This window comes from Zosterops lateralis, assembly GCF_965231275.1.
Source record: "Zosterops lateralis genome assembly, chromosome: 8".
Lineage (NCBI taxonomy): Eukaryota > Metazoa > Chordata > Aves > Passeriformes > Zosteropidae > Zosterops > Zosterops lateralis.
In genome coordinates this window covers 16,761,572-16,784,279 of record NC_139768.1, presented here as the reverse complement: position 1 = coordinate 16,784,279, position 22,708 = coordinate 16,761,572, and the positions used below count along the sequence as shown (strand labels likewise).

The window sequence follows — 22,708 nt, the reverse complement described above, 5'->3', positions numbered from 1 at the left end:
CACACAGCCTGTCACTTCACCTCCCCAGCTGCATCTAGAAATCCATTTCCTGTCTTCCAACCTTCAGTCTTGTTCTCTAGCCCTCTGCTGGGAATCAAGAAATCCATTCCCTGGCTCCCAACCTTCAGTCTTGCTCTCTAGCCCTCTACTGGGAATCAGCAAAGATTTCCCAAATCCTCAAGGAGATGGTATTTAGCTTGTGAATATGTTCCAGATCTTATCCCTGCCTGCTCACACCGGGCACAGCAGGGCAGGGCAGCCTCGGATGGCTCCTGTGCCTGTGAGCACAGATGATCCAGAGCAGCCCTTCCTGGCCTCCATCACACGGGCGTTCCCACAGAACAGAAGTGTTCTGCACTCTCAGCAGGATATTCCTGCCAGCTCAGTTCACCTTCAGGGCTATCACACCATATCAGTATTACAGACCTCCTGTATGCAAAACTAGAGAAAAACAAGGCTTGTCCACATGCAACTGTCTACTATAGCCCCACACTGACATCCCTGCCAGAGCTACACCTGGCAAAGCTTTGGAAGTGAAAGGTTTGATCCAGAGCAGAGCTAGACCAGCACAGAACAGTCCAGACACATAAAGCATATGGAGAGGAACTGAGGCACCTAATCTGTGGGCTTGAATACACAGGTTGTATCAGAGCTGTCTTCCCACAAAGACAAACAGCTGATTAATCACCATGCCTTAATTACTACACGTAAGGGGAGACAAACTCTGCTTCCAAGTCTAAACAGGCACAGGGAAGAGTTCTGTGATGAATGTATAGAGGAAAAAAACATCCACATTCCAACCTGTGGATTGGCTCAAAGCAAATTCGTGTTCAGAGCTCTCTTCTGAGGATGGTTTGAATGACAGAAGGAAAGGCACAAAACATCCTTTGGGGTAGGAGAGAGCTGCAGGAAGGACAGCATTAATTCATAATGTCTCCACTGGTCGTCACTGATTCTTCAGGCAGTCTGAAGCTGACAGCTTCTTCCCTCCTTTTTTCTCAGTCCTCCTATGCTTTTGCTGTGCAGTCACATAGGTGACTCATGCTAATGGTTTGCAGCTTACAGGAAACACTGTCTGTTCCCTACGCAGCTTGTGGCTGTTCAGTGCCCCTATTCCTGGCTCCCTTTCCCCTGGAGAGGTGGCTTTTTCCATCAGCTTTGCCAAGGGTGGTGGTTCTAAGACACAAACCTGCAGCATGTGCTGCGGTTCTCACAAGCTGCTTCCTGCTCACCAGAAGATGCTGTAAGAGGCATAGTGCAGGCCCCATACATCACCCCCTCCATACCAGCTGCATTCTCACTCTCTCCTGGACTCAGATAATGTTATTGCAGACTGCTTAACAGCTGTCACACTCTACCCCAAGCACAGTTGCATTTCACTGACAAGTTTCGAAACTCCTGTTTTAGTAAATCATAGTGTTGTACAAGGGGAAAAATACTAATGACATCACATGGCATCACTCAGATAAATCAGCAACTTCCATCCCTGCTGGCTTTGGACCAGCAGTAGAAAAGACGTTTCCATCTTACAGAAAATGGGAGTGATTTGATAAAATTGCACCCGACCTCGTGACTTTAGAGAGACTGCATTTTCATGAGCCATTCCCGAGTGAAATCTCTGTCTGAGGAATGGTGGTGAAATAATCAGGCTACTAATAAAGACAGGAAAGAGGATAAGAAACAGTTCTCAAACCCTGCTAATGCAGGGGAACATCACAGATGCCACAACAGTGGAAAACTGGGGAGAGCAGTCCCAGCACATGTAACACTGTGCCAACACCACATGCCCAACACATGCACCCATAGCCAGGCCTGTCTGGTGAGCAGGACAGACAGCTGCTAAATGAAGCATGGTAAGGATCTCAGATTAAGTGAAATACATCAAAAAGTTGATATTTCCTTTTCTCTTCCTTTGTGATTGATTGGAAAAGCAACAAACTCACAGGCATCTATATGGAGTTGACACAAGTGTTCACGTGTCTGTAGTACATTATTTTTGGAACTTTTCAAACCAGCATTCCCAGTTACTATCACTTTCAGTACAAGAACCCTTTTAATACCTCCCTAGACAAAAAATTCTCAACAATTTCCCCAAGCAAGGGCCTTCTGTTATAGCTGCAGGCCTATTCACCCAGGTTCCCACTCAACTTACCCAAAACTCAGCAAAACCTCTCAGATCTAAGAACCTGGGATCCCTATTCCTTCCTCCTGTCTTGGCTCCTTTTACCTTTCTCTTGGCTTCAATATAAGGGATCTTAAAATTATAATGTACAAACACTGGACTACACCTTGTATGATGTCCAAATATCTCAAGGATGTCAGTAAAGTTATAGGGACATGCTACAAATGCAGGACAGAACAAGGCCCAGTACCTTGCTAACCTGAAGTATCTATTTTCCACCATGTTACTATACTATTTTTATAAGACAAACTCTGTCCTTGTTTACTTGACACTGAATTTATCTTTTTTAACCTGTGCTAGTAGCAGTTATAGTTGGTGGCACGATAACAGAAAACAACCGAACAAAAAAGCACCCTCATTTTTTGAACACAAGAGCATCAACAATTTTCAAAGGCAAAACATGGAGCAGGTGAGTAAAAACCATACTTACTGTACTATCTGATCCACAGAAGGTTTTAAGGAGAACTCTGACCAAAGAGGAAAGCTGTTCATCTGCTTGATCCTTTCCTTACTGACTTCCACCTTTCTCTTCTGTTGACCAAAACTGAAAATGCAAATGTCTCCTTTACACCCACCCACCCTGAAAGGAGAGAGCCAGTCCATTCCACATAACTTGTCTTTTCCTTTCAAGACTGGGTCAGTATTGCACATTCATTACCACATTAAAAACACTTTGCCTGAGGCCTGCATTTCTTGCTGTGCTATAATGAGTTCAAGACCCCAGCTGTCAGCTTGGGGGTTTAGAACACAGATATTTAATAGTAAATTATAAGGCAGAATATTTCATTTTACTTTTTTTTTGCTGAAGTAGCATATTTATAATGGTACACTATAGCCACTAAATAAAGATGTGGAGAGCATTTCTTTCTGTTCATATAATACAATCTCTGGGTTACTGTGGTCTGGCTGGAGCCATTTCAGTTTTTGGATGCTGATCTCTGCTCTTAACGTGTTACTGGCTCTCCCTAATGTTACATCTCCCACTACAGTCAAATAACACATTGGAGCAAACTGTAACATAATTCTAGCACTATCCTAACAGCTTTTAACAAGCCCTACACAAAGCAGAGCTGCTAATAAAACCAAAATGCTCTGCAGTTAATTCTTGGAAGTTTGCCACTGAGATCCCACCAACAATGCTTCAGAGACACTGGCTTTATAAAGCCCAAACCCTGCTTTAATCTAATGAAAGGGCCTAGATCCACATCCTGACAACACTTCACAGCTCTCAGCTTCCTCTGGGTCCTCTGACAATCTATGAAACATGTGTAGCATCACATCCCGACTGGAAACTTTTAAAGAAATTACAATATTCTGGAAGGAAAAGCAGCATAATTATTATTTCTCTAAGTAGTGCCAGATGTGTTTAAAAGCCATGAAGCAAAAACATGAGGGGAAAAGCTGCATAGTTTGAATTAAAGCTAGTAAGAGCATAAACAAGTCCCTCCAATAGCCACAGGCTGACAGACCAAGTTCCTGCTCATTCTTTTTTCATCAAATTTCTCTTTCCTACTTGAAGTTACACAATCATGCATAACCTCAGAGTTACTGTGCCAGGGCAGAACATGTTACAGGAAAAAGATCAGTCTACTTTTCCTCCAGAAAATCTCCAAGACTCCCAGTGTCTCAATTACCATGAGCCACTACATTCTGCTATGCTACCTCACCTCACTGCAATGGGAGATAGGAACAGTCTTGGATCTCTCATGACAACCACCTCAGCCCCATGGGAACCACTGCCTTGCCCTTGGACACGCTGCTTTGCCTTCTTTCTCTGTGCTTATTCCCCAGATTTATGGCTAGTTTGGGTTGTTAGTGGTCTGACAAACATACAGAACCCAGCAACACCAGAATGAGTCATAGATAAAGACAGGAAAAAAGGAAAAAAAAAAAACAAGAGAGGAAGAAGTTTTTCCTGTGACTGCTCGTGATTCAAATAATCTTGTCCCCACACTGCTATATTAACAGACAGGATAGCTTCAAAGATATTCAACTAAAAAGCTCTGATCCTGCCACCTACCTGATGAAACAGAACATACTATTTCCTTCACTAGCAGAAAGACATCACCAGCATAATGTTCTGACTAAACTCTTTCTATTTCTGTTCTCTTAATTTTACCTTCACCTTGACAAGCAGAGCAATGCTTTAAATTCTGAGAACAGAAAATAAATGTCCTTCTGCTCGGGATATTGTTTCTGTTGGCTTTACTCCTTACTCCAGCCTTTAAGTTAGAACCTAGAATAAACACACCAGTACTTCAGAAGGGCAGAGAAGGATTATAGCCATACACTCTCCCCCTAGCATATCTAACCAAAACTGGAAGCCTTTCCTAGATGGTTCCTGCAAACATGACTTCAGCAGGGGTAGGGTGGGCAGGGCTGCAAAGTGAGTATTTTGGCAGTAGAGCTGTCTGAAGAGATAACCAGGAATCACAACTTCACAAGCCACACTATCTGTTTTAGCCTTTACAGTACACTGCTCCTCTCTCTCTGTATATCCAGTCCAGTGACTAACAGTTGCCCAGAAACAGGAAGGAAAAACTGTTTGAAGACAACATGACTTGTTTTTTATTCATTATCAAGACACCAGTATTACAATTTTTAAATCAGGTAACAGCATCAGTTCAGGGACTGCCCACTGCAATGCCTACAAAGAGGCCAGAGGTTATAGACCATCACCTCTTCAGTAGAGACTTTTCCTTTATGCAATATTCATGGCCAACAATGACTTTCCATCTCCTCCTTGAAGCCAGCACATCCTTCCCTGAACAGGAAGGAGTGAAGTTCACAGAAAGTTTCCCAGCCTTTTCAGCAAAGATTTATTCCCCACTATGAAATGCAACCACAGAAGAGCCCCCACCAAATTACACTGACTTCCCACACTGAAAAACAGCACTAATGCTTCAGCCAGCATGTTCCTACTGGCACCTCAGAGCCCATAATCACATGCCTCAGGGCTGTTCTTCAGATATAGCTGGAGGTAGTTTTTGTATGTCTGTGGGTCAGTTATTATAGCCTTGATAGCAGGGTCCTCCTTCATGGCCTCCACCCAGCGTTGGAGCTTTGGGGTGTGATTCAAAGCACTACAGGAAAAAGGAGGAGACTGAGTAATGCAAATGGAAAATTCGGAGGACATCAAGGAAACAAAACAGCTTGAACAGTTTCATTTTGCTACTTTCTCTGTTCCAGTACAATGTCCAGTTTAGAGCAGGATGCTTTCCCCAAACTGCAATACAATACAAGCTTTTGTCAGCAGTCCCCAAGAGTGGCCCACTGCTGCAGTGTACACCAGGAATAAAGATGCTGAGGCACTTCAGAACACACCAGAAGCCAGGCAAAATACTCACTCTTTCAGATGGAATGGCTCCAGACGTTCAAACCATGGCCAGATCAGGTAGTCAATCATTGAGATTGAATCCCCACCATAAAACAACGTGTTACGTTTGGCCAGAACCTGTGAAGGGTGAGAGATGTCAGCTGCCCCCAAAGGGAAAGTGCAGCACAACACTACACAAAAACCCCACTGCACAATGGAAGGCAGGGACACTACAGGGATCAGTGAGCAAACAAAAGACTGCATTTCTCTTGTGCACACAGTACTAGCATAGTCGGAGCTAGTCAGTATAGTTAAGCTTAATACTACAGCTGCTATTTCATAAACTCAGCCCAGCTCCTCTCCAGAGGCTCAAAACCTGCCACAAAATATGAATCACTAGCGTGCTGCAGCATGTGCACAAAGAGGAGTTTAGCTTAGAATGTTTGTGACTTCTTGCTTGTCATAAAGTACAAAGGGCACAGACTAATCAAACACAGCAACACACATGAATTCCTTGAGCAACAAATCCAGCTAAATTTATCATCCTGCTAAATTAGAGCACCATTTTAGCAAGGACTCTTTTCCCATGGCAGTTGAGGCCAAGTGGTGTCAGGGAAGCATTTCTGACATTGCATCTCAAAGTGCATTTGATTCCAGATGCAAAGGCAACAGGAAGCAAGTGTAACTTACACCAGAAAGAGATCCTCCTCACAGCTCAGCACAGAAAGCAGGGCCACAAAGCATGTAGAAAGTTCTCCTGTTACATTTATGACTCTGATGCATTTTCAAGTGTCATGGTCATCCAATTTTAATATGCTTTAAAGAACCTCCAGACCTTGTTCTCTTCTTTCATTAGGTTAGTGGCTCTAGATTCATTAGTGGCTCCATTTTCAGGCACTTTGGTGCTTTAAAAGTGGAACTCAAAAGATCTCACAAATATTGGACTTTTTTTGGACACACACCACCCTATATATTCATATGGCATTTATTCCCTCTCCACAAACCCCATGATCTAGTAGAAATCTTAAAGCAGCCCTTCAGGAAGCACAGAGCTGTTTGAGCTCCCAGGTGTCTGGGAGAACACAACCAGCAGCTGCACTGGGGCAGAGATGGGAACACAGCCCCCTCTGTTGGGCAGCAGAAATCAAAATACAGAAGTGTTCCAAACTACTTCCCCTCTGGAATATCTCTTGTAATACACTGAGGAAAGTTTGCATGGCTCTGTGCCGGCCTCCCATTCACAGGTGACCATCAGCTGCTGCTGCAAAATCATTCAGGGTACAGAAAAATAGAGACACTGAAGGAACAGCAAGTTATTTCACAGTATTAACCAAGCAGGAAGAAGGTTAATCCTTTCTTAATGTTTAACACATCTGTATTTCAAGGAAGTGAAACACACAGCTTCCCCCAAGAACTCTTCTTGTGCACTACTCCAGCCTCAGTCTAATCAGATGGACAAGACTTCCCTGGAAACAATTGTGTTAGGGCAGCCCAAGGGGACTCAAAGGCAAAATGCACAGGACTGTTAGAACTAGGTAAGTACTAAAAGGTTATGGGCAGCTTTGCACCAGAACAGAAATAATCTGGAGAAACTCCTCTTAATTGATCCACCCAAGCATTGGCTGTGGCTGCTGAAGACAGAAGGAATGGGTTCATGACAAAGACAAGTCCAACAGCTGTTCAGACTAGTCAAGAACCATTCCTGACATGGACTGTCAAGTGGCTAATACAGCATCAAAGCCACCTGACACTTCCTGGAGCTCCACTCAAGTTGCATTACACCACCAGTACCAGAATATGGTCCAGGGTTGCATTTCTACAAGGCACATTACATTCTGCTTCCACCCACTCCCAGAGATAAGCTCCAAAATGAAAAAGGATTTCATGTCATCACCAAGGGACCTGCACTGCTTTCATCACAGATGAGATGCTCTTCAGCAGCTCAGACTCTTCAGCCCTTGCTCTTAGTACATGCTGCATGGTCTCCTTCACTTAAAGCAGAACAAAGATAGCCAAGACAACAGCAGTCTGCTAGAATTCAAAAATCTCCACAAGTCTACACAGTCTTTATCATTAAATACAGTTTAGTTTAGCTAGATAAAGCTCAGTTTTGCTACCTGAAATTTATTCTAATGATGCTCTTGTGCATCCTGGGCTGAGGGTAATAAAACAATTGTTTCTTGTTGTAACTACCAAGTAAATGAGAGATCTACCTCCAAAGGCCACAGCATGAAAGGAAGAAAAGGAACATATAAAGGCTGGCAATCTGCTCGTTATTATGGAATACTCTCACCTCTTCAAGTTTGCCAAACTTTTCAGCAATCTCTGCCTTCAGTGCAGTGGTGTCCTCTCCATCTTTGACTGCCAAAACATGCTTGAAAAGCAGTGATGGTATCTATACAAAGGAAAGTATAAAGCTTTTAATGCACCTATTACAAGAATACAAGTTAGTTACTCAAAACTTCTAAGTTAACATTTTAAGATATTAAATGCAAGTTAAATCTTAAGAGATTTGATACTGAAGAGTTACATAAAAATCCTTTACACTTCAGAAAAGGCAAGCAAAAGCCTAGAGGAAGAATGAATACAAACAATAATGAGTTTTAGTCCTGTAATAAGAAGAGAATAGTGATGAGTGTTTCCCATCTGCACATTTTCTTTCTTGCAACACACTTCCCTCTTTCCATTCAGTCTATTTACAAAGGCCTGTTACAAATATATTCTCCCTTTTATTCCTCTTCTTTGTCCACATCCCTTTGTATCTTCTGTTTCTTTCTTTCCTGTCTCATATCCAAGTGAATTCTTTCACTTCCTAGACTCCTCAAATCACATGCAAGTACAGAGAGGTTAATTCCAGTCAACCAGCTCCAACCTCAAATGAGAGCCCAAACCAGTCTCCTTATACAAGTCCCATGTTTACAGCCACGTGCCATCTCTTGTCCATGGTTTTAGGCTCTCTCAGGCAGGCACTTCCCACATCCTGCATTCACACAGTACTTCCTACAGAAAGGATCAGAATAAAATACAGCAATTGTCACTTCCCAGGTCTCACATATTCAGCTGGTTTGGTCTGCTAACCTTTGCTTTATTGGAGGATGCTCAAAACCCTACCTCAGTCATACAAATTTTCACTTGCTTGGATGCCTTCCTGCATCCTTCCCTGCACATAATTCTGGGAGCAGTTCAGAGACACAGTGGATTATATGTGCTCTCAGCAAAAGGCCCCAAATATCCCCTCTGCTTATTTAAATGCTCATCCCTGCATTAAAAAATCTGCCTTAAAGGATGAAAGCAACATCAGCAACAGAAATGCAGTTTTTGGTGCAATGGTGGAGTCAGAAACACAGTCCCACTCTGATCACACAGTACCTTTGAGAAGTCTTCCAAGAGCATCCTCTGACAGGCTCGCTCATATGGGTCTGAAGGCATCAGCTTCTTCCCTGGAAATGCTTCATCCAAGTACTCACAGGTGATTGGGGACTCCCAGATCAGCTGGCCCTTGCTGGTCTCCAGAACAGGAACCAGCCCAGAGGGCTGCTTCTCAAAGTACCACTCAGGTTTGTTCTTCAGATTGATGTTGATTACTTCATGGCTAAAAGAGCAAAAGAAACAAGACCCAGAGAAGCTCAGTTCTGCTCCAGTCCACCCCATACCATGGTGAAATGCAGTCACCCCAACAGTTTAGTACTTGGGAGGCTCAACCCTCAATCCCCTGTACTCCATTTTCTTTGAAGTTGTTTGCAGGACTAATCCTTTGACACAGAAATACTGCGACCTTTGCAGGAGAAATAGGCACTGACTTGTAATGAGTTGTTTGCAGATTGTATGCATGTCTTATCAGTTTAACAAGCACCCAGCTACCAGGCTAGAAACAAAGATTAGAACTCAGCACAGTTATCACATTTGAGATCAGGGACAGTCTAAGAAAGAAGTAGTTGATTGCAAATAAACTAAAATTAAGAAATGCACCTGAACCTTAACCTGCCCTTACACCAAAGAACAAATCAGGAGAGCATCCCAGCTACTTATCTTCCTAACCTATGGCCTCATACAGAACAAGTGCTCAAGGTAAAGGCAAATAGATTTTGATTTTTAAAAAATACATGGGAAATATGTATATATTAAAAAAAACAGAAGTTATATTGTGAGTTATATGTGTGACCCCAGAAAACTCCTAGTAAGCCTAAAGGTCTCCTAAACACAGCTGAACCTTCAAAACAACTGAGAAGTTACCAGAAGGTAACTATCACATCTAGGTAGCCATAAAACCCCTCCAAAATCACTGTGCTACAACAAACCTCCCAGCTCCAAATTCAGTCCAAAGACGCTAAATAAAAACATAATTAAACTGATTCAGAAGCTTATTGCATCTACACTTCCAAAAAAAAAAAAAAAAAAAAAAACAAAAAAAAACCAAAAACGTGTGAAAAACAAAACTAACTCAACTCTCATCTTACTATCAAGAGACCTGTTAGCATTCCCTATTCCAACAGGATCTCCCTGCCCTGTGTTGGTTAACAAACCACTGGCAGGCCCTGGACTTGGCAGTACCAGAAACATATGGGAAAACGAGTTAATTTTAATTTGCACCTGAGGGAGACATTAGACCCCATTCAAGAATGCTTAAATTACACGGCTATCTTGAAAAAGAAACAAACACAAGCACTGAATTTCATTAACTTAGGACAGCACCAGAACAAGACAATATTATAGGAACACTGTACATTTCCTCTTTGAAAAAGGTTATTCACTTACTTGTTTTGCTGGGCAGTGACACAAGAGAAACATTGAATATTCGTAACTTCCAGAACTTCCACAGCCACTCACACCAAAAACAAACAGCCCATGTCATGTCTCTACTCACTATTTGTCTCTATTTACTCAGGGCAAGCTATCACAGGCAAGACTTACAAAAGAAAATCAGCTTGGTTTTTACTTTGGGCCTTTATGCAGCTGATTTCATCCTACTTACTGAAGCTTTAGAGCAAAATGACTCACAGAACGCCTCCTGTCAATCAGTCCTTTGGGGGCTGTTTAATTGAGGCAAGCGAGGGGAGGCAGGCGGGCTCCGGGCGGGCCCGGGGGCGGAGGGGGCGCTCACCTGATGCCCTTGGCGCGGAGGACCAGGCGCGCCCGCTGCGCGTAGGGGCAGAAGCGCATGCTGTAGAGCCGGATCAGCCCCGCGGGCACAGGGCCCGGCGCCGCGCTACCTGCGGGGAGAGGAGAGCACAGGACAGGAAAGGGGCTGTCACCGCGGCCCCCCCCACCCAGCCGGTGAGCCCTGCCGGCCCCGCGCCGCTTACCCTTGCCCAGGCTGCGGGACTGATCCCCCGACATCCCGACACGACGCTACGGGCTCCGATCAGCGACTGACCCGATGTGGAACTGCCCCTCGGCAGCGCCCTGCCCCAGGGCCGCCGGCACCGCCCGCCGCAGGACCATGTCCGGCCCCGCCTCTCTCCCTTCCCTCCCTCCCGGCCCGGGGAGCGCTGCTGCCGCTGCTGGCCCGGAGAGCTGCTCCGGTGGTCTTTTCCCAGCTGGGACGGGCGGCGTTCAGCTGCTCTCAGTGCTCTCCCTCTCTCCGTTTACAAACTGCACAGCCAGCTCCGGCATTCCCGTGGAAACAGGACACCCGCGGCCAAGCGCCACCTCACCACGTGTATTTATCACCAGCGCCTCCAGCAGCTGCTGAGATACCAGGTTCCCTCAGTGCCTCCTCCACCCTCCAAAACCCGATCTAACCCCACCCGGAGGGTAACAAGAAGGGTTTATCTCTCCCGCAGCTGTTCTGCTTGATGATAAACACCCTGAGAAGAGACATTAACCCAACAAACAAGAGGGTATAGAAGTTAAATCTGACTTAATCACTGCAGTGCAGTTATAGAGGGATTCACGCTTGCTTCTGCAAACAGGAACTTTGTGGGAGCATCAGTGCATAGGGCAAAAGAAAGAACCAAAGCACAGACTGAAGTCTCATCTGTCCCTTTGCTCCCTCTTCACTTCAGATTAGGGCACCAGGACCTTTCTTGTACCAGCTTTCCTTGGAGTATAATAATGGAAATGGAGGCGTTTTCCTCTTAATGATTTTCACACATTCACGGTGTCCAAGTTGATCTCTGACCACAGAGCTAAAGTGATTCCCTCCCTGTGGGTCCACACACTAACCTTCAGGTTGGCACTGTACATGAATAGTACATTTGTAGGGACCAGTGAGCTGGCACAGCTCTTGTCAAAGAGAGGGAAAATCCTGGTCTTCCTGGCAATGCACACTCCTCTATCAAACCCCCAAGGCTAATAGAGCATTCTTCAGTCTTGTCAGTAGATCCATACTTGCACAGGGGGCAAGTCCTACCTGTTTTGGTTTGGTTTTGTCACTGAAGCTGGGCCTCAGACACAAAAACCAATATTTTCTGTGGTGATCTCACCTGCAGATAAACACCAAGGTGGTCACTAGTAACATAACCATGACTTGACACCATTATCCATTCCAGTGGAGGAACGTGATTTTTGTTGAGTCACTGCTGCTTGATTACGCATCTGTTAAGCAGCTCAGCACAGAAAGGGAGTGGTAATTTGTTGCATGCCATGCCCTAAGCAAACAGAACCTGTACATAAGGTGTTCTTTGCCAACAAAATAATTGCCCCTACCATTAAAAAAAACCCCAACTGTGTTAGAGGACACAGTCCTTACTCTCCTAAGTATCTGTCCTTAGTAAAGATTCAGCAATATTTTGGGTGATGAAAATAGAGAAAATAATTTAAAGATTTCTCAAGGCAATTATGAAACACCCAGGCAGTCTTGCTAACTCACAGCCTGGAGACGGGCATGTAGGGACTCAAACCAGCATCACAAGACCCACACGCCAAAATAGGCCCTCAGAAGCACCAAAGAAAATAAGCCCACTTCCTCATTTTCTCCTGGTGTTGCCTGGCACGCAGAGTGCCTGTGGAGACAAGAGTTAAGGAATGGGCTTGTCCTGCTGCCTCTGGACAGAAATGCCATTCTCCCTTTATTGCTCTCCAGCACTGTGAGTGCACGCCAGAACTGCACAACTGCACACTGCCACTGTACAGGGAAGTAACAGCAAGATAACACAAGCAATACAATAAATAACAATCCTCCCTTAGTGAAAGGGTTTTCTAGGACTCCAACACCTTAGGAAAGGAAATTCTTCTATTTTTAAAATACTTGGAGGTCCCTGTGTTACCAGGCTAAAATCTTCAAGTACAGAGGGAAAGACTGCAGCTGTGCTTTCTCTTCTTTCCTGGGGAAAACTCCGCAGCTCACTGTGAAGCTTCAGGAGCTTTATCATACACAATCCAAGAAGAACTTTTGTACATTACAGAATCATCAAGGTTGGAAGAGACATTCAAGGGCATCAAGTCCAACTGTCACCCCTAAACCAAATCACTCAGCACCAGACCCAGACCCCTCCTGAGCACCTTTAGGGATGGTAACTCCAGAAAGACACAAGAGGCAATGGGAAATAGGTACAGCTGTCCTGCAGAGGCGGGCAGATGGCACTGGACCCGCTGCAGGGACACACAGGGCGGCCAAGAGACAGAACCCACAGTCTCTCCCCCAAGACTAATGTACTCCTACACTCGATTCAGCAACAATGATTGCCCAGGTTTAAGAGCCACAGCTATCAGCAACTCAGGGGCAGAACTACCCCGTCTTATGAACCATAAGAGCTCCTACCACACCCCTCACGCTTCCCCCTAGGGCAGAGAGGATACCGCCCCACAGGGCCCTTAAATACCCGCCTCAGGGACCCGAAATACTCTTTGATTGGCTGGCGCAGGGGCACGGGCCAATCAGCTGAGTGCTCCGAGCCCGGCCAATGGCGGGTGCCGTTGCTGTTGCCAGGGCGCGGGGGTCCCGCGGCGGCGGCGGCGGTGGCGATGGCGGCGGGGCCGGGCACGGCGGGACCCGGCATGGAGGGGCCCGGCATGGAGGGGCCTGGCACGGAGGGAGCCGCCCGCGGCAGGGAGGCCGCGCTGGAAGTGAGGTGGGGGCGGCCGGCACTGCCCCCTCACGCTCCTGAGCCCGGCTGGGCTGTGCGGCGTCCTGCGCCGTGCACAGGGCGGTCAGACAGGGAGAGGAAGGCAGGCTGCGCTGCCGGGGGCTGTCAGGGCAGCGCGGCGGGAGAGGGAAAGGAGCAGGGCACAGATGACGGGATCAGGGAATAGGGCGAGTTCGGGGGACCGCAGTAGGTCATCTGGTCCAACCTCCCTGATCAGGCAGAGCCATCCCAGAGCGTGGTGTGTGGGATTACCTCCAGATGCTTCTGGAAGAGCTCCAGGGAGGGAGACTCCCCAGCCTGTCAAATAACCTGTTCCAGTGTGTGGTCGCTTGCACAGTAAAGACGTTATCTATCTGTCTGTCTGTCTGTCTATCTATCTATCTATCTATCTATCTATCTCTTTTATCTATAACAGCCTGAACCCTTGTGCCCTTAGGCCTTTACTGGATGTATAAGAATGATGAATTTTACTGTCACCACTATTAATTTATCCCTGTGTACGAGTTTTCTCCATTTTATACCTCCACAAGCAGAAATTAGAAATGTTTCGTTTCCAGTGATTCAGACCTAATGTTTTAGAAAAACACAGAGCTAGTTCTGCAAACATGTTCAGAGAGGTCTCATGTGCCAGGGCACCCCTGTTCAACCTGTTCCTGTATGAAAGAAGGCCCAGAAAAACATTATCAGCTGAAATGTCTCCTCTGTTGCCATGGCTTTCAGTTCATCTCCACATTATCAGTCTTCCCAGTCCTCTCTGGCTCTACTTGACTCCTATGTAGAAAAAGAAGCCAAGAACAGAAACTCATCAGAAAATATAATGGGAAGTTACTGCTGGACATTAATTTATCTCAAGACCAGTAATTTTAAAATGTTCTTAAGTATGAGAGTGCTGAGGCTTTAGCACCATCTTCTCTGAAGTGTACAAAAGATCAGCAACTGAGCTGGTTTTATGACTGACTTATGTTTGTGAAAGGAGTGTAAAAATGCTTCTGGTCATTGCAGAGAACAAAGGTTTCTCCCAGTCAAATTCTCTGATTTGGAAAAAGAGCAGAGGTGGGATGTTTCTGAATGATAATTCAAAGAGAGAATGCTAACAGCAGTGCTGTACAGAGGGTATCTCACACTGCTGGAACTTTCCTGCCATGGTACCAGCTGGCTAAACTGACATCTTCACTTGGTGGTAAATGCAAATCCCTGTGGTAAAACAACCCTGATGTTTGTCCACACACTTTTTGAAAAGTAAAAACATCTGCAAGCAGTTGCGAATTTGTTGACATGTTTCAAGTTCATAAACAGAGTCCTCTTCAGTAATTTATTTCAGTGCTTGTGTAACACATCCTGTTTACATTCCAGAGTTTTATCATGTTAAAGTACTGGAGTCTTTAAAGCAGAACAGTCCTCCTGGTTTTTTTCATATAAACAGAAGCCGTACCTTTAAACTTTTTATGTGTACGAGATGAACTATGAAAGTGCAAAAAGGTTAAGCAAACACAATTGGGTCCCAATTATAGATCATGCAATTCTTTCAAATAAAGTTATACCCTGGGGTTTGTGAGAACGAAACCAGAGCCTGTGAACTCGGCTGACTTTATTTTTTGTGAAAACTGAAAGAAATAAAAACATCTCTCCATGTTCTTATGCCAGTCCTTTGTGCTCCATCAGGGTAAGATTGACCCTATGTTTCTGGAAATGCTGAACTAGTGACTCCTAATACCAGATCTTAGTTGTTGTGGTTTTGCAACAATCGTATGAGTCTAACAAATCCCAGTCATTAGTTCACTGTAACTTAGGTTACAACATTCCCTTTTGCACAGTATTTTGAGAAATATGTGTCCGATTAATGTTTTAACTTTCAGTTGCTCTATTTCCAGTTGGGTTCAGGGATTCTCCAACAAGAACTTGGCCTTTATCAACAATCAAACTGTCTGCTACCCTTGTGGTAATTACATCCTCTTCCTGGACATCGAAACCAAGAAAACAAGAGCAGTGCAGTGTCAGGCTGGCCAGGTGGGAGCCTTTGCAGCAAGTGCCAACAGTCAAGTGGTGGCCTTTTCTGACAGGAAACTGAATCCCCTCATACACATCTACACCTTTCCAGAACTGAGTAAACTGACAGAATTAAAAGGTACTGATGTGGTAACCCTCATCATCATAATTTCATTAAAACAATACTTTAATCATCAGTTTCTGAAGTCGTGGGGCTTTTTTATAAGACTTGAAAAACAGGGACTGTTTGTACCTGTCACATGTCCTGTGACTGTCTCATGAAGAGATTCATGGAAAGCAGTGGAAGGAATTGATTTAGGTTTAAGCTGGGGGGGAATATGACCATACATAATGAAGCTAATTTAAAAGGAAAAGAAAAAGAAAAGGAGTTAAATGGAATAGGTTTAGGAAAATGTAGTCAGAATAAGCAATAAAATCATACTGCAGTAGATTCCCAAGCAGACTGCTGAAAGCCAGATGAGAAATCCAGGATGTGGGGAGTGAGGGTTCTTGCAGTTAAACTTTGGAGTCCAGAATCTAATGTATGTCTTTGCCTGCTTCATGTAATTTCTCTCTTTGGTTTAGTTGCTTACCCTATTCATGTTTCAGTTCCCTTGCCATTTAAATAAGGATCACAATACTTGCTTTTTCATGTATATGAATAAAATTATGACTGCAAAGGATTTCATGGGACTTGGGGAAAAATACTTTACAATTTCAAGGTATTATTGGAAAGGAAATTGAAAAAAATCCAAGCAGGGATACAAAGGGAACATTTTTATGATCAAATCAAAAGAAGAATCTGCAGTGAAGAAATCAAAGTCCTGAAGAATATTTAAATAGTTAAGGTGGATATAAAGGAAGTGAGAAGAGTGTCTGTGGTATTATAAAATAAAGTCTGGGACAACCTAAGACCATGTTCTTTAATTTTACATTTCAGGTGATGCTCAGCTGGACTATACCTTACTTGCATTTAGTTTTAGAGGCCCATATCTTGCCAGTTACTCCTCAATCCCAGAGTTTGTTCTTTCAGTATGGTAAGAGTAAAAAAAAATCTCTTATACCACTTGTATTTAATTAATATTTTTGTATGACTACTGTTTTAGCACAGATTAAGCTAACAAATGTGGAACACATACTGGTTGCCTTCATCTCTTTTTTTTTTTTTTTTTTTCCTGACTGATCATTGTCTGCAAACTTTCTGTACCAAAATTGCTGTTTATTTTCTGCTCTTAGTAGACATTAGTCAAAATGGCTGTTAGCTGTAGCAAAGTTATCTTTTACCTTCTTCCAGATTTTGTTTTTGGAGTGCTTCCAGAGCCTCCAGCATTAGTTAATTATCTGTTCACTGCTGGAAGTTGAACACCATGCTGTTTGTGGAAGAAAGTTGCCTGCTGAAAAGAGGAACAGGGTTCTAAAGCTGATTTGTACTGTTTTGTCCCCCTGGACTGTTCAGTGGTCCTCTTAATTACTTTTGCTTGATCTTAGTTTTGGCTTATAGTTTTGTTCAGTGATCTGAACATTAACTAACACAACACTAACTTGGATCACTGGGTTAGATCATAATTTTCTGCTCATTGATGTGAAATATTATATAATGCAGTGCAGGTACAGAAAGGTAAAATATTTGATATTTAATTGTACTGTAAAATACAATCCTGCTCTTGCCTCCATTGCCAGCAAGCTCCCATTTACTGTGGAGTCTGAGCACTTCAAAATAAATGGGGAGGATGAAGTAGGAGAAGGGCAAGCAAGGACATGTAAGGAATAGCTGGTATAGTCTCAGTTACTGATGATCTTTTCTTGTACAATTATAAATGAAGATACAGAAACTCCTGAAATTTCAGAATTTCAGTAATGAGAGTAATGAGATACTATTATGGATGCCTCTTCTTTATCCTTCTGAAGAAGAATAATGTTTGCTGTGAACTCCGATCATACAGAGTAGTTGAAGAATGATGCCTGTGTAAATCACACTGGAAAGCAGCAAAGGCTCACTGGCCTGACAGCTGACACACTTGTCACCTACAGCAGAAGTAACACACGTGCTCCAATGTGCTCATTATGTGCTCTTAAACAAAAATGCACCACCCTGAAAGACTTCTCTAGATTATGCTTAAAACCAGAAATACCTAGAAATGTTTAAAAGCTTTAAAGTAGTAGTAATTTCCAAGGCCAAACAATTTTAACCAGTTTGAATCAGTATGTTACCACTATCAGCAGGTAATTGTCATAAAAATCATCCTAAGTCACAAAGAATTTAGTAACAAAATAAAATTACATTAGAATATTAAGCTTAGAATGTGTAATAATTTGAACAGAGGTGTGTGACTTTACTGTGAAATCAGGACCTTCAATTTTGTGATTGGATTATATTGTGCATTTATTAAAGAGATGTGTGTGTAGAGATGTCAGAAATCAGTGTTGAGCATTAGATGTCATGACTATATGACAATTGCACAGACCCAGGACTTTAAGCAGCTAGTTTGGAATCAGATGTATAAGAGAAGATGTTTTGAAAGATGTCAGTCTCAAAATATAAAGAGCTTGTGGATAGCTAAAAGCTGTCTTTCATCTGAGACATTAAATCCCTAATATTTATTCTTTTCTGTTCAAATGAGAAATTTAATGTCAGATTCCTTTTCAGATATATGTTTCACCACAGTTTCAGATCTTAACAAATTATCTACTGTAAAACCCTGTTGGCATTATCTGGTAGGTATGAGACAAGAAGATGCTGACAGATCTTTAGAAAGCAAGGTACACAGATATCCTTAAAAGTCAGAATTGTAGTTTATAGCTTCCTGTAATTTTACTGAGGGCTACTGCATGTGTGTGAACAATTCCCATTTTTTGCATATGCTATAAATGTTAACCATTGTTTGCTTCATGACTGTTTCTGTGAGTGAATTTATTACAGCCAGACTAAGGGATTATACTAAATCCATTTACAGCAGTGTATGCATTTTAGATTTTCCTCTCAGCAATAATGACAAATACTAAAGCTATAAATGTTATTTAGATTAACAGTCAGATAGATTGTCCAATAAATTAAGAAACAGTTTTAACCATTTTCTCAAATGATGGTAATCAGTTCTTGAATAGAACCTAAAAATGCAAACACCATCAAATATTAATCTGAATATTGAAAAATATGCAAATTAGATGGGGAAAACATAAAATAGGTTATATTGGACAAAAGAAAAGTCAGCAGAAAGCAGATTCCCAGATTTCTGTTAGCTACACATAACAGCTCCACACAAACTGCCCTGGTTTGTGTCCAAGTTAGTTAATGCAGCCATAGCTTGTAGATCTGCACTCACAGCACAATTACTGTATTACCTAGGTAATTAATCCATAGATAATCATAGGCTGAATGTGGTTTGTTTCCTCATTATCACACCTTCCAGGTGCAAGCATTATAGTCATTATGTTACAGATTGGAAAAACGAGGCTGGGGTGCTGAAGAGTTAATTGTTTGGGCCCATTTTAGTAGTCACTGATGGAGCTAATGAAAAAAAAATCCATTTCTCCTGACCATTGGTCTTTTCACAAACGGGAGTGCCTGATAATGTTTCTAAAATGTCAGTTATTCAATCATTTTCTAGCAGTAATAATTTTATGTGTGGCTAATTAACCACATCCTTTTCATTCTCAAGAGGACCTTACTTATTTGACAGCAGAAATTTTTTGTCAGTGACAAAGTATTTGTTTTCCAAGCTGGATCTTGAACATCAGTCCTAATCACATCCAGACCTTTGGCTTCAATGTTTTTTACCTGTTTAATGGATTTGATTTTCTTTTATTCTCCTTAATGAAGGAACTGGCAAGAAAATATCCTCCTGTGCAGTGAGTCTCAGCCAGGGCTAACAGGAACCTCTCTGAGTTTTAACCCCATGAATTGGCAGCAGCTGTGTTTTGTTGCTGAGAGCTCTGTTTCCATCTGGTGCATTGAAAGGAGCAAGGACGAGCATTACCTTACACGACAGTGAGTAGAACACCCCGTAGACTAAGAGCAACGTCTACAAGGGTATTTTAATAACCAAGAGTAGCAACACACATCTATTTGCAAAGGATTTAGTCTCAGTTCACCTAGCAATTGCAGTCAGTAATTGCTAAATCACAACCACTATAAATCTGTCAAGTCAATCAAGTGAATTAAATTTATGATTCCATTTCTTAGTACTCACATGACCAGATGATGCACACCATGAAGTTAATACTAATCAGCTGCTTTGGCAGCTTGTTCAAAAGCTGTGGGACTGAATAAAGATAGTGGCTGGACTACTTTTCTGTAAATGGCTCTGTTGAGCATTGCTTTTGTAGCTATGAAACCATCAAATTTGGATCAATTTGTCCCTAGTAAGCATAGTTAAACAATATCTTGTTGTAATCACAAATTGTACCAAAAGCAGTATCAGTTTTCAAAGTGATTTCCAACTTCTGGGGCTAATTTAGAGGTCCAGAGAGGATGGCCCTGTCAGTGCAATTCACTGAGCACAGCGAAACTAGAGTTTATTTATGCCAAAATGTTTTTTGAGGCTGGTATAAAAGAAGCATGTATCCCTCAAGATGGAGGTCTTGACGTATAAAACGATTTCGTACATACTTTGAGGTGGCAGCTACTCTACCATTCCCAACTGTGTTTAATCTCATTAACTATTAATGTCATCAACATATTGTCACAGTTACACTAATGAAAGTATAAACAAGGCCTTAATTTGTCATTTGAAAAAAATACCAAAGGGCTTTGTGCCTTTTGGCATTACAGAATGCCTATGTAAATGCATAGGCATACTCACTTTTCCTCCGTTACTTTTGCAGAAATAAAGCCCAATTTGAAAACAGCTTCTCTGTTTTGTGTCAGCATTTATTGCTCATATTTCTTCTCCTCAGACTGTGTCCTTTGCCTTTTCACAGCCCTGTGGAACTCCCTGATAACTGTGGGACTGTGAGTCCTCATGAGGATTTGTTTTTCCCACCTTTTCGTAATGATGATCCATACTATGGCCCTGATTTGCCCATTTCAGCCATTGCTGGACTGAAAGGAGAGGAAGCAGAAACATTTGTGGTACTTACTGATTTTTTTCCTTTTTTACTATTCTAAGTCTTTATACTTCCTATACAAATAGGTGTTAATAAATTCAGAATTCTAATGCATATTAAATAATACAACCCAGTAAGTGGATCTGTTACCTGAACAATATTTTTGAAATCCATTTTGCCAGGAGACTGAGAAGGCACAGTGCTGCTGCATTGTGCAGTACAGAGTTGAGATATCTGACACAGGCCCTAGTACAGTCATGTATCTGTCCAGTGGAGGCTTGAATCTGTATTCCAGAAGAAGTATGAAGGGTATCAGCATTTAACTGTGCCCAAGCTAAAATGACCTGCTGAAAACTTATTCCCATGTTAAACTGATAGTAACCCTCATGTATCCTTACTTCCTTTTGGGATTGCCTTCTTTCTGATGTTGAAAATGTCACAAGCTATGGAAACATTGAAGGCTTTTTTCCAGACAGCAACCCCTGCTCCTGAAATACATTCCCATACCACTTTAAGTGTTGGACCTTGCCATTTGTCTCACTTGTATTTGATTATTTACTTTTTATCCTCCCTTGAGATGCATCTTTTTAGAGGCTTCAAAAGGTTCTCAATTTGTTTGAAATTGATAATACGTGCTCCTCTGGGGCCTTGGCATTTTCTTCTGCCTTACTGCCTCTTAGGGTATGTGCAGATGATGAACTCTGCAAAACCCACTTTGTTCATTATTCTGTGATGTGAATTACAAGAAGCATTGGAGAAAAAGCAGTTCTTGTATTAAGTCTGTGAGGCTTAATAGAATTTGTCCTTGAATGGATGCCTTTAAGTTCTTCTGTAGGTTCTTATGCTGGAACTTGCAGAACCATGTTGTGAACTTTTCCACATGGAAAAGTTTGTGCTTTCAGCCATACTAGATATATGTACTAGAGATTTTTGAATTCCCAGCTGCACTGCCTTCAGAAAAACCTAGATTTCTTTTTAGCACCTTCAATGTGATTATGTTCTCCTTATCCATAGAAATTTCTGGAGTAAGAGTAACATGTTCTAATAGTCTTCATTGAAGATTTTCTTTTCTTTCAAATTATATGGTAAATATTTTGATAGTTATTTATTGTCCAGTATTATTAGATGGGTGTATTTTGATTGTCCCTGTTGGTAGGTAATGAGCAACAAGTTATTTAGAAATGAAATGGTTTTTTTGGTAATACAGGCTCTTGATCCTTTTGTTGTGGTGGTGGTTTTTGTTTCCTGTGTACTGAACTGTGAGGTTCTACACTCACAGTTTAACACTGGGAGGCAATGAATCTGTTTCTGGCATGTTTTCACCTTGCTCCAGGATATGGTAGCTGAGTAAATTTTTTTAGAACTTCAATTTATTGTTCCTTACAGCACTAATTCTCTCTTCCACTCATGCCGGTGCATATAAACTCCATCTCTAACCGAGCAGAAAAACTGAGCACTCTTAGATCTTCTAAGCTCTGACGCTGGAGGGAAATCACATGTTATGTCCTGTCAAGTTAAGCACCTCTTTCCACCAGCCCAGCACGGAAAAGCCAAGCCCATTGCCAGTCTGCTGCTTTGCTTCTTGGAAGAGTGTCAGTGTTCCATGCACGGAGCCTGGCTATGTATCCAAGTGAAACCACAGCGGGGCAGCAGAGGGAAAGGAATTGAAATATCCTACAGTATTCCATATCCTACAGCTTTCCATCCTTTTTTGTCTTGCATGAGATTGTTCTAGATCGGAGTTTTTTAAACGTGCTTTACCAGAGACAGAAAATGCTGAGTTGGAAGGGCCCCACAAAGATCATCGAGTCCAACTCCTGGCCCTGCACAGGACCATCCCCAGGGGTCACACCATGAGCCTGAGACTGTCCAAACACTTCTTGAACTCTGTCAGGCTCTGCCCACTGCCCTGGGGAGCCTCATCCAATGCCCAACCAGCCTCTGGTGAAGAATCTTTTTCTAACGTCCAACCTAAACCTCCCCTGATACAGGCCATTCCCTTGGGTCCTGTCACTGTCACCACAGGGCAGAGATCAGTGTCTGCCCCTCCTCTTTCCCTCACAAGGAACTGCAAGGAGGTGCCCCCTCAATCTCTTCTTCTCCAGGCTGAAAAGACGAAGTGACTCCAGTTGCTCTTTATAAAGCTCCCCC

The 22,708-nt window shown here is 42.8% G+C and overlaps 2 protein-coding genes across 2 annotated transcripts in view; one reads left to right on the top strand and one right to left on the bottom strand.

Moving 5' to 3' along the window:
• Positions 1-4,726: 4,726 nt before the first annotated feature.
• On the bottom strand, positions 4,727-10,912 carry LOC310912277 (glutathione S-transferase omega-1-like). The gene is made up of 6 exons (XM_083866735.1): positions 10,802-10,912; positions 10,600-10,708; positions 8,868-9,090; positions 7,792-7,893; positions 5,530-5,636; positions 4,727-5,265 (listed from the first exon to the last, which is right to left on the bottom strand). Exons 1-6 carry the CDS (start codon positions 10,833-10,835, stop codon positions 5,112-5,114), a joined length of 729 nt encoding a protein of 242 aa, XP_083722861.1. The 5' UTR covers positions 10,836-10,912; the 3' UTR covers positions 4,727-5,111.
• Positions 10,913-13,436: 2,524 nt separating this feature from the next.
• CFAP43 (cilia and flagella associated protein 43) overlaps positions 13,437-22,708 on the top strand; it is a gene marked incomplete at its 5' end in the record, with an annotated part of 41,955 nt that continues 32,683 nt past the window's right edge. Inside the window, 5 exons of the mRNA XM_083867012.1 lie at positions 13,437-13,510; positions 15,397-15,650; positions 16,452-16,548; positions 19,332-19,499; positions 20,432-20,582. Coding sequence (XP_083723138.1) covers positions 13,437-13,510; positions 15,397-15,650; positions 16,452-16,548; positions 19,332-19,499; positions 20,432-20,582 — 744 coding nt within the window. The remainder of the gene's footprint in view (positions 13,511-15,396; positions 15,651-16,451; positions 16,549-19,331; positions 19,500-20,431; positions 20,583-22,708) is intronic.

What these genes read in the sequence shown, in the direction of transcription:
- LOC310912277 (XM_083866735.1), bottom strand. Translation starts at nt 10,835, where the DNA reads ATGTCGGGGGATCAGTCCCGCAGCCTGGGCAAGG. An exon ending in TCTTGGAAGACTTCTCAAAG is followed by an intron (nt 7,894 to 8,867) that starts GTACTGTGTGAT and finishes TCCTTTGTATAG; the next exon opens with ATACCATCACTGCTTTTCAA. An exon ending in GAGCCATTCCATCTGAAAGA is followed by an intron (nt 5,266 to 5,529) that starts GTGAGTATTTTG and finishes TTTTTCCTGTAG; the next exon opens with TGCTTTGAATCACACCCCAA.